This window comes from Hirundo rustica, chromosome 20 (assembly GCF_015227805.2).
Source record: "Hirundo rustica isolate bHirRus1 chromosome 20, bHirRus1.pri.v3, whole genome shotgun sequence".
In the NCBI taxonomy this organism is placed as follows: Eukaryota; Metazoa; Chordata; class Aves; order Passeriformes; family Hirundinidae; genus Hirundo; species Hirundo rustica.
Genome location: NC_053469.1, coordinates 10,335,744 through 10,348,900, shown reverse-complemented (window position 1 = coordinate 10,348,900; position 13,157 = coordinate 10,335,744). Strand labels below are relative to the sequence as shown.

The 13,157-nt window shown below is 64.0% G+C and overlaps 3 protein-coding genes across 5 annotated transcripts; 2 read left to right on the top strand and 1 right to left on the bottom strand.

Moving 5' to 3' along the window:
• Nucleotides 1-3,831: 3,831 nt before the first annotated feature.
• On the bottom strand, nt 3,832-6,224 carry LOC120761873 (cell surface glycoprotein 1-like). Its single transcript, XM_040083611.1, has 2 exons — nt 6,206-6,224; nt 3,832-6,047 (listed from the first exon to the last, which is right to left on the bottom strand). Exons 1-2 carry the CDS (start codon nt 6,222-6,224, stop codon nt 3,832-3,834), a joined length of 2,235 nt encoding a protein of 744 aa, XP_039939545.1.
• On the top strand, nt 5,994-8,162 carry CYSRT1 (cysteine rich tail 1). Of its 3 annotated transcripts, none has more exons than XM_040083397.1 (2): nt 5,994-6,051; nt 6,583-8,162. In XM_040083397.1, the coding sequence occupies exon 2, from the start codon at nt 6,626-6,628 to the stop codon at nt 7,007-7,009; it is 384 nt and encodes a 127-aa protein (XP_039939331.1). In that variant the 5' UTR covers nt 5,994-6,051; nt 6,583-6,625; the 3' UTR covers nt 7,010-8,162. The 3 variants fall into 3 exon arrangements, with proteins under 3 accessions (XP_039939331.1, XP_039939332.1, XP_058279100.1); XM_040083398.1 differs by having other exon boundaries at nt 6,022-6,051; nt 6,622-8,162; XM_058423117.1 differs by having other exon boundaries at nt 6,043-6,051; nt 6,552-8,162.
• A 4,488-nt stretch (nt 8,163-12,650) lies between these two features.
• On the top strand, nt 12,651-13,157 carry LOC120761903 (RING finger protein 224-like). Its single transcript, XM_040083677.1, has one exon. It carries the CDS (start codon nt 12,651-12,653, stop codon nt 13,155-13,157), a length of 507 nt encoding a protein of 168 aa, XP_039939611.1.

Genomic DNA, 13,157 nt, shown 5'->3' with positions numbered 1-13,157 from the left:
GGTCCTGCTCTGTGGTCCCTGTATTACCCCTCAGACCTGCACCAGCGGGATCCCCCACACTGGGTGACACTGATCCGTGGGGTTCTCCTTGTGGGATCATCACCCCACTGGTGCCTCGCACTCCCTGTGATCTCTCCTTCCATACCCCCGGGCCTCACTCTGATTTTAATGAGGAGGGAGCTGAGAATCAAGGTAAAACCTTGAAGGAAACCTCGCAGAGCTGTGCTCCACGGCAGGAGACTCGCGATGTCCCGAAGGGAATCATCCCTCATGCGTTTCACACAGCCTGAATTTGGGGGTTGCTCTCCCATCCCTGAGCCCTCCCCGTGTCCTTTCTTTGCACCGGCCGCCCACGGGCTCTCCTGAGCTTCAGCGAAGCCTTCAGCCCCTCCCAGGCTTGATGAGCGGCCACCCCCTGCACTGGGGGCTCACCCAGCTGCCCCCTCTCGCTCTAGGAAGCGTGGTCCTTCGTCATCCTCCGCTTCTGACGGGCTGCAAAGAGCGTCACTACCCTCCTGTGCCTGCGCCAGGCACTGCACCGCCCGGGAGCCCCAGGGAAACGCTTACAAACGGCATCGCTTCGCGAGGTTTTCATTCCTGGTGCCTGCGAGAGGCCTGGGGGAGCTGGAAGTGGGAAAGCTTCACCGCCGGGATGCCACACAAATACCTGTCCGCAGCAGAAAGAAGCCCAGGAACAGAAGGTGCCTGTGGCTTTCTGGTTTGTTCGCTTGTTTTTTAACAAAATAAATGTGCTTTTTGCTGTGTGTGAAGCACCAGCGAGCTGAGGCATCCCAGGGGATACCTGCAGTTTCTGGTATCCTGCAAAAACTCCCCAAAACCTCCCAGCTTGTGCGGGGTCACACGGGGTCAGGGGCTGTGGGTGCCTTGCCGTGGTCTGGCTGGGAGGAGACCAGAACTCATGGATTGGGATTGAGGAATTCCTGAGCCAGAACTTTCCCCCTGGCTGATGTCCCACAGCTGGGGATGCTCCTGCAGCCCGTGCTGGGACCCCAGGCCCCTCCGTGGGGCTGCCCCTTCATTTTCAGGCTTTCCAGCAAGTTCATGAGCCAGTCAAAAAACCCCAAACAAACAAAAAACAACCAAACCAAACAAACAATCCCCCCCCCCAAACCTGTGAAGGGCTTTCCCCTGGTTTCCCCAGGCTCCTCCTCAAATCACCATTTCCCTGGAAGCAGTGTGGCATCTCTGAGAACTTCCCCTCTCCATCACCCTCCAGCACAGGACATCTCCAGGGTGGGCATTGAGATTTTGGTTGAGGTTTTTTTTTTTTCTGTTTATTTCTTTTCCCCCTGCAAACAATTGCAAGAAATTAGGCTGGTTTTAAGCCACAAAGAGCCTCACATTAGTTCAGCTCCTCCATTTACTCAAGGGGGGCCACAGCTCTGCAGCATCTGCCAGCTCCCAGCTTGGGGAATCCCACATGGGACAACTCCAAACCAGCAGCCTGAGCTTTGGTGGAGCAACTTTTCCACCTGAGGATCCTCCATCATCTATAAACCCTCCAAAGATCAACACACGATTTCTGGATGCGGCCCTTGGAGCTCAGTCTGGAGAATTTCTTGGCAAGAAATGAAATGTTTGAACTTCAGGCTCCAGAGTAGGGGTTGCTGCTCCTGATTGGTGAGACCTGTCCTCATCTGGGGCTGCCACAGATCTGCCATGCAGAGAATGAACGTATCCAGGAGGTGCCTGTAAGATGGGAGCTGCCCGGGCTGGGTGCTGAGAGAGCTCAGAGACATCCCCAGCATGGAAACACCTCAGGTCCCGGCTGACACTCTGCTCCGAGCGGCTGGGTGGGGTCTGCAGCCCCAGCAAGCGGCGTGTGGGATGTCCCCACCCGAAAATGCCCCAGGTTCTATGAGGTGACCCTTTGGGAGAGGGAAAGCGCTCAGGACACGGGGGCTGCAGCGTCTCAGGGTCCCCCAGAGCCGGGCTGTGCCTGACGTGCAGCCTCGCAGCTCCCTGCAAGCAGAGCTGTTCAAGAACAGGGCTGCGCACGGAAATCTGGGGCTAAAGGACAAACGCAGGCAGTCCTGAGGAGGAGGGGGAAAGCGCCGCGGGAGAGAGCCACAGCGACATCCCCTGTGCAGGCAGGGACACGGGCAGGCAGGGCCGGGGTTACCGCAGGACACCTGCGCCGAGGTGGCCTCTTTCTACTCCTGCTTAGTCAAATGGATGAGTTTTTCTCGGGGGAAACAGCTCAAGATGGGAAAACTGGGCAGCAGCGAGGCCCAGTGAGGGGACGGGGGCTGCTGGTGGCTTTCCTCCAGGTGGCCCTGCAGTGACAGAGACATCCTGAGGAGTCTGTGCAGGAGTTCTGCAGCTTGCAAACCCAAGAGCTGTGTGCTGTGATGCTGATTTGCCACAACACGTGCTCTGCTTCACCCCCACTCTCAGTCCTCAGAGGGGAAACAGAGGCACAAAAGTGCATGAGGCCCCCCCTCTCCATGCAAGAACTGGTCAGAGCAGGGTCAGCCTCTCCTCCCAAAACATTCCAGGCCTCCATCTTCTTTTCCCTCCACCACCTGGAAGGTTGCTGAGTCTCCTTGCAAGGAAACCACCCTCTGGGAGCTGCCAGCACAGCAGGGGGATCAGCCACAGAGGGAAGGCAGGGGAGCTGGGGCAGGCAGTGCTGGCGGCTTCATCCCAGGGGCAGTGCTGCCAGGAGCCTCTGGAGCTCTCCTGCTCATTCCATGAGCGCCAAGGGGCTGGCCTGGGCAGCCCTTGCTCCTCAGGACAGGTGAGGAATATTTTCTGTTGTCAGAAGGACGGCCAGAAGGAAGTGCCTTTTCCCTTTGCAAAGTGTGTGGGAAATGTAATTCACTCCCAGTAGGATTCAGCTGCAATTTGAGGTATTTGTCCTCAGCCTGTCCAGGAGGATGCTGTCCCATCATCCCTGAGGCTCAGGGGTGGGACAGGTTCCACATGGAACTGCTTGTGGGAAGGTGTTGGGGCTCTGCACGAGCCACTTTGGGAACCTTGGGGATGGGAAGAGTGACAGTGGCTGAGCAGGGTCACACAGCAGGGCCACACGACAGGGACACGGATGGCGTAGGGTGGAGGGTGCTGAATGTTTGCATCTTTTCTACTGCGGCACTTCTGGTGCCAGGGACTGGCACAGGTTCCAGCATCCCTGTCCTTGCCCTGGCACAGCCACGTGCTCACTCCATCCCGCCTTGTGTGTGCCACCATCCTGCAGTGCCCTGGAAACCCCCCAAACCCACCCTGGAGGAGGTGCTGCTGGGGGGACAAGGCCACACCACAGCCAAGGAGCGCAGCAGAGCCCTGGCACAGGGGCTCAGGGCTGGACAGGTCAGACACAGCCAGGCAGGGTGTGGGACCCTGGGCTGTGGGGACAGGCAGAGCCTGGCAGGGGGGCCTGGGCACTGCCAGAGGGTGCAGACTTGGTGTTCCCTGCCTGATGCTCAGGACGTGTGCGTGGTGCTCAGTGCCCTCAGTGCCCAGCACCTGGTGCTCGGGGTTTGCTGGTTCCCATAGACCCATGGAGTGCAGGGCACCCCTCCCAGCCTCTGCCTGCTGCCCAGAACCAGTGTGGTGCCAGTGCTGGTGCCAGAGTTCAGAGCTCAGCGCCCAGTGCATGGCACACAGTGCTGGTGCCTGTGGATGGTACTGGTGGCTGTTCTGGTGTCAGTGCCCGGTGCTGGCAGCGGTGACAGTGCGTGGTGGCACTGCCTGCTGTGTGGTGTTCACCGTGCACTGTGTGATGCTGGTGCCGGTGCCCATGCTGGTGCTGGTATCCACTGCTGGTGCCCAGTTCCTGGTACCAGTGGCTGCTGCTGGTTTGGTGGCTCAGTACTGGTGGCCTTGCATGGTGCCCAATGCCTCTGTCCAGTGCCAAATGTGCCTGTCCAGTTCTGGTCCCAATGCCTCCTGACCAGCATCCCTGTCAACTGCCCAGTGCCTATTGTCCAGTGCCTGGTATTTGTGCCCGGTTCCTTGTGGCCCCTGCCTTGTGCCAGTGTCCAGCGGGCTGGGCTGGTCGGTCGGTGTTGGGGCCGGGCGGTGCGCGGGTGCCGGGTGTTGGGTGCCAGGCTGTGGGTGCTGCGTGTGGGGAGTTCTTGGCCTGGTCTCTCGGGACTGGTCCGTCTGTCTGTCTGTGTGCCGCTCGGGGCCGTGTGTCGCTGGGTTCCGGTCCGTCTGTCTGTCTGTGTGCCGGTCGGGGCCGTGTGTCGCTGGGTTCCGGTCCGTCTGTCTGTCTGTGTGCCGGCCGGGGCCGTGTGTCGCTGGGGGCCGGTCCGTCTGTCTGTCTGTGTGCCGCTCGGGGCCGTGTGTCGCTGGGTTCCGGTCCGTCTGTCTGTCTGTGTGCCGCTCGGGGCCGTGTGTCGCTGGGTTCCGGTCCGTCTGTCTGTCTGTGTGCCGGCCGGGGCCGTGTGTCGCTGGGGGCCGGTCCGTCTGTCTGTCTGTGTGCCGGCCGGGGCCGTGTGTCGCTGGGGGCCGGTCCGTCTGTCTGTCTGTGTGCCGCTCGGGGCCGTGTGTCGCTGGGGGCCGGTCCGTCTGTCTGTCTGTGTGCCGGTCGGGGCCGTGTGTCGCTGGGTTCCCGTCCGTCTGTCTGTCTGTGTGCCGCTCGGGGCCGTGTGTCCCTGGGTTCCGGTCCGTCTGTCTGTCTGTGTGCCGCTCGGGGCTGTCTGTCACTGGGGGCCGGTCCGTCTGTCTGTGTGCCGCTCGGGGCCGTGTGTCGCTGGGTTCCGGTCCGTCTGTCTGTCTGTGTGCCGCTCGGGGCCGTGTGTCGCTGGGTTTCCGTCCGTCTGTCTGTCTGTCGGTCGCTCGGGGCCGTGTGTCGCTGGGGGCCGGTCCGTCTGTCTGTCTGTGTGCCGGTCGGGCCGTGTGTCGCTGGGGGCCGGTCCGTCTGTCTGTCTGTGTGCCGCTCGGGGCCGTGTGTCGCTGGGGGCCGGTCCGTCTGTCTGTCTGTGTGCCGCTCGGGGCTGTCTGTCGCTGGGGGCCGGTCCGTCTGTCTGTCTGTGTGCCGCTCGGGGCCGTGTGTCGCTGGGGGCCGGTCCGTCTGTCTGTCTGTGTGCCGCTCGGGGCCGTGTGTCGCTGGGTTCCGGTCCGTCTGTCTGTCTGTGTGCCGGTCGGGGCCGTGTGTCGCTGGGTTCCGGTCCGTCTGTCTGTGTGCCGCTCGGGGCCGTGTGTCGCTGGGGGCCGGTCCGTCTGTCTGTCTGTGTGCCGCTCGGGGCCGTGTGTCGCTGGGTTCCGGTCCGTCTGTCTGTGTGCCGCTCGGGGCCGTGTGTCGCTGGGGGCCGGTCCGTCTGTCTGTCTGTGTGCCGGTCGGGCCGTGTGTCGCTGGGGGCCGGTCCGTCTGTCTGTCTGTGTGCCGCTCGGGGCCGTGTGTCCCTGGGGTCGGTCCGTCTGTCTGTCTGTGTGCCGCTCGGGGCCGTGTGTCGCTGGGGGCCGGTCCGTCTGTCTGTCTGTGTGCCGGTCGGGGCCGTGTGTCGCTGGGGGCCGGTCCGTCTGTCTGTCTGTGTGCCGGCCGGGGCCGTGTGTCGCTGGGGGCCGGTCCGTCTGTCTGTCTGTGTGCCGCTCGGGGCCGTGTGTCGCTGGGGGCCGGTCCGTCTGTCTGTCTGTGTGCCGCTCGGGGCCGTGTGTCGCTGGGGGCCGGTCCGTCTGTCTGTCTGTGTGCCGGTCGGGGCTGTCTGTCGCTGGGGGCCGGTCCGTCTGTCTGTCTGTGTGCCGGTCGGGGCCGTGTGTCGCTGGGGGCCGGTCCGTCTGTCTGTCTGTGTGCCGGCCGGGGCCGTGTGTCGCTGGGGGCCGGTCCGTCTGTCTGTCTGTCGGTCGCTCGGGGCCGTGTGTCGCTGGGGGCCGGTCCGTCTGTCTGTCTGTGTGCCGCTCGGGGCCGTGTGTCGCTGGGGGCCGGTCCGTCTGTCTGTCTGTGTGCCGGTCGGGGCTGTCTGTCGCTGGGTTCCGGTCCGTCTGTCTGTCGGTCGCTCGGGGCGGTGCCGCTCGGGGCGGTCCGTGCAGGAGGAAGCGCAGCCGGGGCAGAGCGGCCCCGCAGCGGCCGGAGCAGCGCGCTCGGTGAGTACCGGGGGGATCGCTGCCCCCATCCTGCCTGTGTCCTGCCTGCTCCTCCCTGCGCCCCTTCCCCTCCCTGCCCCCCTTCGTCCTCTGCGCCCCCAGCCTCGATTCCCCATCTCCCACCGCCTGCCCCGTCCCCAGCCCCTATCCCAACTGCCCTCGTCCTGTCCCATCTTCCCTCTGCCTCTCCCCTCCCCTGCACCCTCTTTCCTCCCGCTCCTCTCCCCGCTTCTTTCCCTTCTGCTCCGTGTCCCCCTAGAAATTCCTGCCCCACCCCACTGCCCTACCTGCACTCCGTGTCCCACTCAGCCCCCCCTCCTGCTCACCCCCTGCACCCCGCTCCTGCCTCCTCTCCTGGCTCTGGTGGGACCGTGTGAACCTTTTGGAGTCCCTTGGGGCTGGCAGGGAGTAGGGAGCACAGCTCTGTGCCCAAACCAGCGGCGTGTGCCAGGGGTCCCTTCCCCTACCGTGAGACCAACCCCAGCACTGACAGCCCCCAGAGGCCGGCGCAGCAGGGGCTCTGTCCCGCAGGGGGTGGGTGACGTGGCCACGTGTGCTGACGAGGTGCAGGGAGATGGATCGTGGAGTCACCGTGGAGAACCCCTACGCTAGCGTCAACATCCCACGGGAACAGTTCAAGCAAAGTTTCATCACTCGCTACCTGGGAGATGAGCCCACCGTCATCGCCAACCCCGCAGCCGTGCCCTCCTATGGCGTGGAGGAGCAGAGAGACCCTGCTAATGGCTGGAACAGCCCAACCATCTCCACGGGCAAGTCCTGGGCCCGTCCCTACAACCCCTACGCCAGCATGAGGATGCCCAATGGGGACTCATCTTCCTCTTTCTACACCGTGACCCTGGACAAGCCACCCAAGGGCCAGGAGCAGGGGGCTGGCAGGCAGTGTGGCTGCTGCAGGTGCTGCTCCTGCTGCCCAAAGTGCTGCTGTGTCATCTCCTAAGGGCCCTCTCTGCACACATGGGATGTGCTGACCATGGGATGGAGCCAGGTGATCCCACAGGGACATGGCTGCTGGCCTGAGCACCCTGAGAAGCTGCCCTGGCACCTGGCAGAGCTGGCACTGTCTGGACTGCTTTTTACCTGTGAACTCTGCAGCCAGATATGTTGGTGATGGGCGCCTGCCTGCCAGGTGGGCCACGGAGCCCTGAGGATGACGAGTGCCAGGGCAGATGTCACCAAGAAGTGAACACACTGTGAGCCTGCAGTCCTGCACAGAGCTCCTGCCAGTCTCACCGTGCTGGAAAACTCCACCCTGGGAAGGTGCAGGCAGTGTCCCTCTGCTCGTGGGTCGGTTTGGATGCTGGCAGCCCTGTGTGCTGGCAGAGGAGGACATCATCGTCATTGTCTTGGGGCAGTGGAGAGGAGCCAGGGACAAGCCTCCAGCTGGAACAGCGACCCAGAAATTAGTTGTCCTTTCTCCCACAGCATCATGGGGATGCCGCTGGCACCTTGCACTGGACTGCATCTGGGTCCTGCTCCTCTTCACCACCCCACGCATGGGATAGAGGGACGGAAACAGGAAAGACAGCCAAAGCATGGCAGAGCGCTGGGCAGCGCTACAGGGCAGCACCTCATGGCACAGCATGGACGTGGACATTAACACCTCGGTGCCAGGAAACCCCCAGCACCATTCTGTTCCTCCTGCCAGGCTTGTGGGGCGCTGGGCACAACCTCTTGTCCCATCTGCATCCCAGAGATGGGTCCGGTGCAGAGGGCTGGCCCAGCTCCAGCGGCTGGGCAGCACTGGGACACCTTGCTGGGGACGCAGAGGCCCAGCATCAGCCCTTTGGAGCTCCCTGGGCTTGGAGCAAGGCGGGAGGAGCCTGCTGGCTCTTCCCAGTGTGCTGAGGCGCCTCCAGGCTGGGCTTTCGGCTGGGGCTGCTGCCATGGACCTGGAACAAGCCTGCTGTTGTGCTGGTGTCCCGCCGTGGTGTTGACGTCCCAGGGACAGCAGCTCTGCCAGGCGGCAGCTGCTCCGTGGCTGCTGTAGAACTGCCTGCTCTGCGGGGGCCGGGGCTTGGGAGGAGTGCCTGTGTTTGCAGATGACTTCAGGGTGCTGCAAATAAAATTACAGCCCTCTCCTGGCCCTCCAAGGTGTGCCTCTTCCCTCCTCCCAGGCTTTTCTGGGATTCCTGTGTCACTTCTTGCTTTCCCTGGTGGGTGTGTAACAGCACTGCTGAAGCCTCCAAACCAGGCTTAACTGTTGCCCTGCTGACTCGTGGCAGCAGCAGCTCAAGCTCAGCCCTTTGGCGGCTGCCTGGTGACCTGGTGCCAACCTGGGTCCAGCAGTGCCAGTCTGGCTCCAAGAGTGTCAGCCTGGGTCCAACAGTGCCAGCCTGCATCCAGCAGTGCCCAGGCGTTCCCTACAGGCTGCTGCGCCTGTCTGGGGACACTGGCTGGTGCTCAGCCCAGCCCTGCCAAGCTGCATGACTGTTCTGTCTTGGACAGACTTTGTGAGTCTTTGGGAGAGGCTGAGGAAGGGCCTGGCAAAGGGAAGTTCATGGCTGGGCCATCGGGGTGGGCTCTGGGGCACTGCCTGGGCTGGCTGTGACCCCCTGGGAGTCCTTCAGCAGTGGGAGCCCACCATGGCTTGGAATCCACCGCTGCATGGAGCCCACCCGCACTGAGGCCCCACAAGCACTGGGAGCCCACCATGCTGGGAGCCCATCTCTCTTGAAACCCCATCCCCGGAATATTCTGTTCTGGGGTGGCAGTGGCTCGGCAGAGGTTCGGCCCTGTCACTTCGTGCCCCCCGTCCCGACCCCCCCGCCTGGCCCCTGCCGCACGGCGGTGGGTGGCCGGGGCTGCGCGGCTGCCAGGGGAGGTTGGCAGGGACGCGGCCCCACGGCGGCCGCCCTGCACAAGGAGCTCTCTTGTTCTCGCTGCCCGGCCCGCGGCCGTGGGGACGGGCAGATCCACCCCTTGTTTGCCGGCCCTGCCCCGCGAGGAGCCCTGCGGTGCGGCGGGGCAGGGGACGCGGCACCTCCGGAGCCCCGGGGCTCTGCGGGACGCGCACGGCTCGGGGACGGAGAGCTGTCCCCGGGGGCAGAGCCGGGGACTCGGGCAGGACAGGGTGCCGCATCTGCCGTGTGTCACCGCCGCCCTCGGCTCTGCCCAGCCCCGCGGCGATGGCAAACGCGGCGGGAGCGGCCGGCGCTGCCTGCCAGACAGCCGGGCAATGATTAAGCTGGAGCAGCAGGAAAGGGGCGGTGAGCAGGGGAGGGTGCAGCCTGCGGCAGGGCTCTGATGACCCGGGCAGCTGCCTGCGGAGTCCCGTGGGTGCTCCCTGGCTGTGTTCGCCTCCCCGAGGTGCCCAGGGGTGCACAGGGTTGTGCTGGGTGACTGCCACCTCCTGCCTCTGGAGCGTGGGTGGCGGTGCCGGGCTCTGGCTCATCCAGATCAGATCTTTGCTCTCCCTGAGGGTGCCTCTCCCTACCCCGCGGTGCCGAAGGTCCCTGCAGCGCCCGGGGATGAGTCCTGGCAACAGGAAAACACGTTTCCCATCCATGTGTGTCGCTGCTGATTGCAGATCTGCCTTCCCTGAGGGGAGACTTTATTGCTTCACACAACTCCCTGAAAGAAGCTGTAGTGAGGTGAAGGTTGGTCTCCTTTCCCAAGTAACAAGTGACAGGACAAGAGGAAAAGGCCTCAGGTTGTGCCAGGGGATAGGATGGATATTAGGGAAAAAACTTTTCACTGAAAGAGTTGTAAAGCCCCGGCACAGGCTGCCCGGGGCTGTGCTGGAGTCACCGTCCGTGGAAGTGTTCAAAAAACATGTGGATGTGGCACCTGGGGACGTGGGTCAGTGGTGAATGTAATGGTGCTGCTGGGTTGATATGGGACTCGATGATTTTAAAGATATTTTCCAACCTTAACGGTCCTATGGTTCCCTGTTCCTGGATCCAGGTGGGCTTTCCGCAGGGCTAATGGTGCTCTTGGTGTCAGCAGGCAGATGCACAGCCCCTGTCACCAAGGGCACCCCTGCCCCAAACCCTGCCTGTGCTGAGCTGAGGTGCTCAGCAATGGCCAAGGGCAGCTGGGCACAGCCCCTCAATGGGACAGGGCTCTGCTGGCATCAGCAGGGGCTGGAGTGGGGCAGGAGGGCAGGCAGTGTGGGTGTGGGGGTGGGTGTGTGGGTGTGTGTGTGGAGCAGGAGAGGCAGCCAGAGCAGTCAGTGCCTCTCAGCAGTGCCGGGTGCTCCCAGCTGTGCACAGAGCCAAGCCCACCCCTCTCACCCGTGTAAGTCTTTTGGCCGAGTTCCCTATGGGACTGCACCGTTCCTGTCCCTGCAGCAGGTGAGCCGGGCCAGCACTGTGTGTTGGGTGGAAGAGGGACAGCTTGGCAGCTTCGGGACAGCCCCAGCTGCCTGCAGGGTCCTGGGCACATGGAGGGAGCACACTGAGCCCACCAGGAGCCAGCTCTGCTCTGGCTGCCAGCACCCAGGGGCTGCACCCCAGCACAGGCAGCCACGGTGGTACCCTGGCACGCCAGGGCACAGCTGGAATCCCACACAGCTGGATCCTGATCTGCCCATGGCACACGGCCCTTGCTCCATCTGGGCCAATGGGTTTGGCCAAAATCGATGTCCCTGGCACAGCCTCGCCCCAAATTGGCCCCAGCGGCCTGGGCTTGCCACCAGCCTGGCAAGGGGAGGATAAAACCGTGCCATGAGGTGCCACCCCCATGCCTGGGGACCAAGGGACACGTGCAGCCCATGTGCACTGCCTCGGGAAGCCTGTGGCAGGGCTGGATCAGGGTCCTGGGCTGGGATATGTGCCCCAGAGGTGCTGTGGTGCTGGAGCTTCTTCCTCACTCCCAGGTACCAGTGTCAGGGGGTGAGCCCTTCTGCAGAGCCCAGTGACCCTGTGGGGATCTTCATTCCCAAAACCTCCAATTCTTTCTCTGAGGAGTGCTGGAAGCATGACCTGAGGGCTGCTGGTGAGGAGGCAGCACAGGAAGGAGCTGCCTGTCTCCCTGCCAACTCCTGCCTGCAGTGGGAGCTGCTGCCCGCTCCTGCTCCACACAGGAATGCTGCCGGGTGTCCTGCCCTGCCTCCAGGGTTGGCTTTTCTCCTCCAGGATCGTGGGCCCAGGATCTGTCCCCCTACCACGCTCCCTTCTTTAGTCTGCAGCGTCCTCCATGCCAAGGCTAGGACATTGCTGCTGGATCACGGGCAGCTCTGGGGGCTGAGTCTGGCACTTCCCTGGCGTTGTCACCTCCCCTGGATCGTGCACCTTGCAGGTGTCCCCGTGGGTGCTGGGCTGTCCCCAGCCTGATGCTGAGCATTGGTGACTCAGCCCCGACACCAGAGCCTGCAGCCCCACAGGGCAGGGCAAGGACAGGTCACGGACACGTCACCGTCAGGCTCCAGGCGGGAGCACCCCCCACACATGGGCACCAGTCCCAGCCCTGCCACCCCACCGTGCCCTCCCTCTCCTGTCCCAGCTGTCCCCACAGCCCGGACCACCTGCGGATGCGTGGGCTGGAGTGCGACGGGCTCTCCGCTGGCCGATGTCTGCCCCGGTGTTCTTGGCTGTGAAGGGTGGCCCCGGACGTGGAAGGCTCTGTTGCTGCTGCCCAGGTCCAGATGACATCCCAGCCCTCTGTCCACAGTGGAGCCCAAAGCTCCTTGGCCTCACAGAGGCAGTTCCTTCTGTTAGTGAAGCACGGGCTGATGGGCAATGACCATTCCTGGGCTTAGATTTCAGAGGTTTTTGTTACCCAGGTGCTTGTAACCCAATCTCCCGGGCTTGGCTTCCCCGCAGAAGATCCAATAGCGCCTGTTCCTGAAAGGTGAGACCCTGCCCACTACCATGGCCACTGGCAGCCACAGAGATCTGGCTGGGAGCTCAGCCACAGGACTGCCACAGCCCCCCGGGACAGCACAGCCCTTCTGCCACGGACCCTGAGGCCCTGGGAAGCATCTCAGGACAGGTAGGGATGGGGGAATCAGGAGGAGGGGAGGACAGGGGTACCCGTGTTCACCAAAACACTCGAGGTCACCTGAGGAGAAGAAACAGAGGCTTGGTGCCTCCAAGAGAGGATTGCAAATACCCTGGTGGGTACCAGACCCCACCTAAGATGAGGCTGGACCCCCACAGACCCCTCCCCACGAGCCTTTGTGCCCACCCCGTGCTGCCGAGAGCTGTGCCAGCAGAGCCCAGGGCTGGGGAGGAGTGGGGCTGTGCCACTGCCTGGACTCCAAGTGGTGTTCCCCAGCCCACCCAGCCACCTTACTCCTGCCTACCCCGTGCTCGCCCAGTTCCAGTCCGCACGCTGAGCAGGCTGCTGAGGTCTGGCCAACCCAAGTTCCCTGCAGAGCTCCCAGTGTGGCACTGGGACAAACACAGCCCCCATGGATGCAGCAACAGCCCACTGCAGCGGCAGCATCCTGCTCTTCCAGGCAGGGCTGCTCACGGGGCGGGCAGGCAGCGGGCAGGGATGCTGGGCAGGCATCCCGCTGCTCCTGGGAGCCACCCCACGGACCGCTCCCCATCCCTCCCACGCGCTCGGAGCTGCCATCCCACCCCTGTGCTCCGTCCCCGGCCATGGCCTGACACCTCCTCTCACCCCTCCCCAGCATGTCCCAGGCCGGCGGCAGCCCCCGGGCGGAGGATTTGGGGCCGAGTGCCGGGGCTCACTCGCGCACCCCGAGCCGGGGCAGCCAGCGCGTCGAGTGCATCATCTGCTACTCCTCCTACGACCTGGGCGTGCGGCTGCCGCGGCGCCTCTACTGCGGCCACACCTTCTGCCAGGCCTGCCTGAAGCGCCTGGACGCCGTCAGCAACGAGCAGCGCTGGATCCCGTGCCCGCAGTGTCGCCAGAACACTCCCACGCCGCGCGGCGGGGTCACCATGCTCGACCTCGACCTGGCCACCTTCCTGGCCGTGAAGGCCGACAAGGAGCAGCCGCGGGGGGCCGGCAGGTCCCCGCCCGCGCTGCCCCCCAAGGGCGGCTGCAAGGAGCCGGCGGTGACCCAGCAGCCGGCGGGGCTGTGCCGAGAGCCGGTGCCCCCGGCGCTGTTCCCCCGGCGCGGCTGCTGCCGGCTGTGCCTGTGCTGCGGGGTCACCGCAGCCTTGGAGAGCTGA

Coding starts and splice junctions, on each gene's coding strand:
- CYSRT1 (XM_040083397.1), top strand. CDS start 6,626: ATGGATCGTGGAGTCACCGTGGAGAACCCCTACGCTAGCGTCAACATC.
- LOC120761903 (XM_040083677.1), top strand. CDS start 12,651: ATGTCCCAGGCCGGCGGCAGCCCCCGGGCGGAGGATTTGGGGCCGAGT.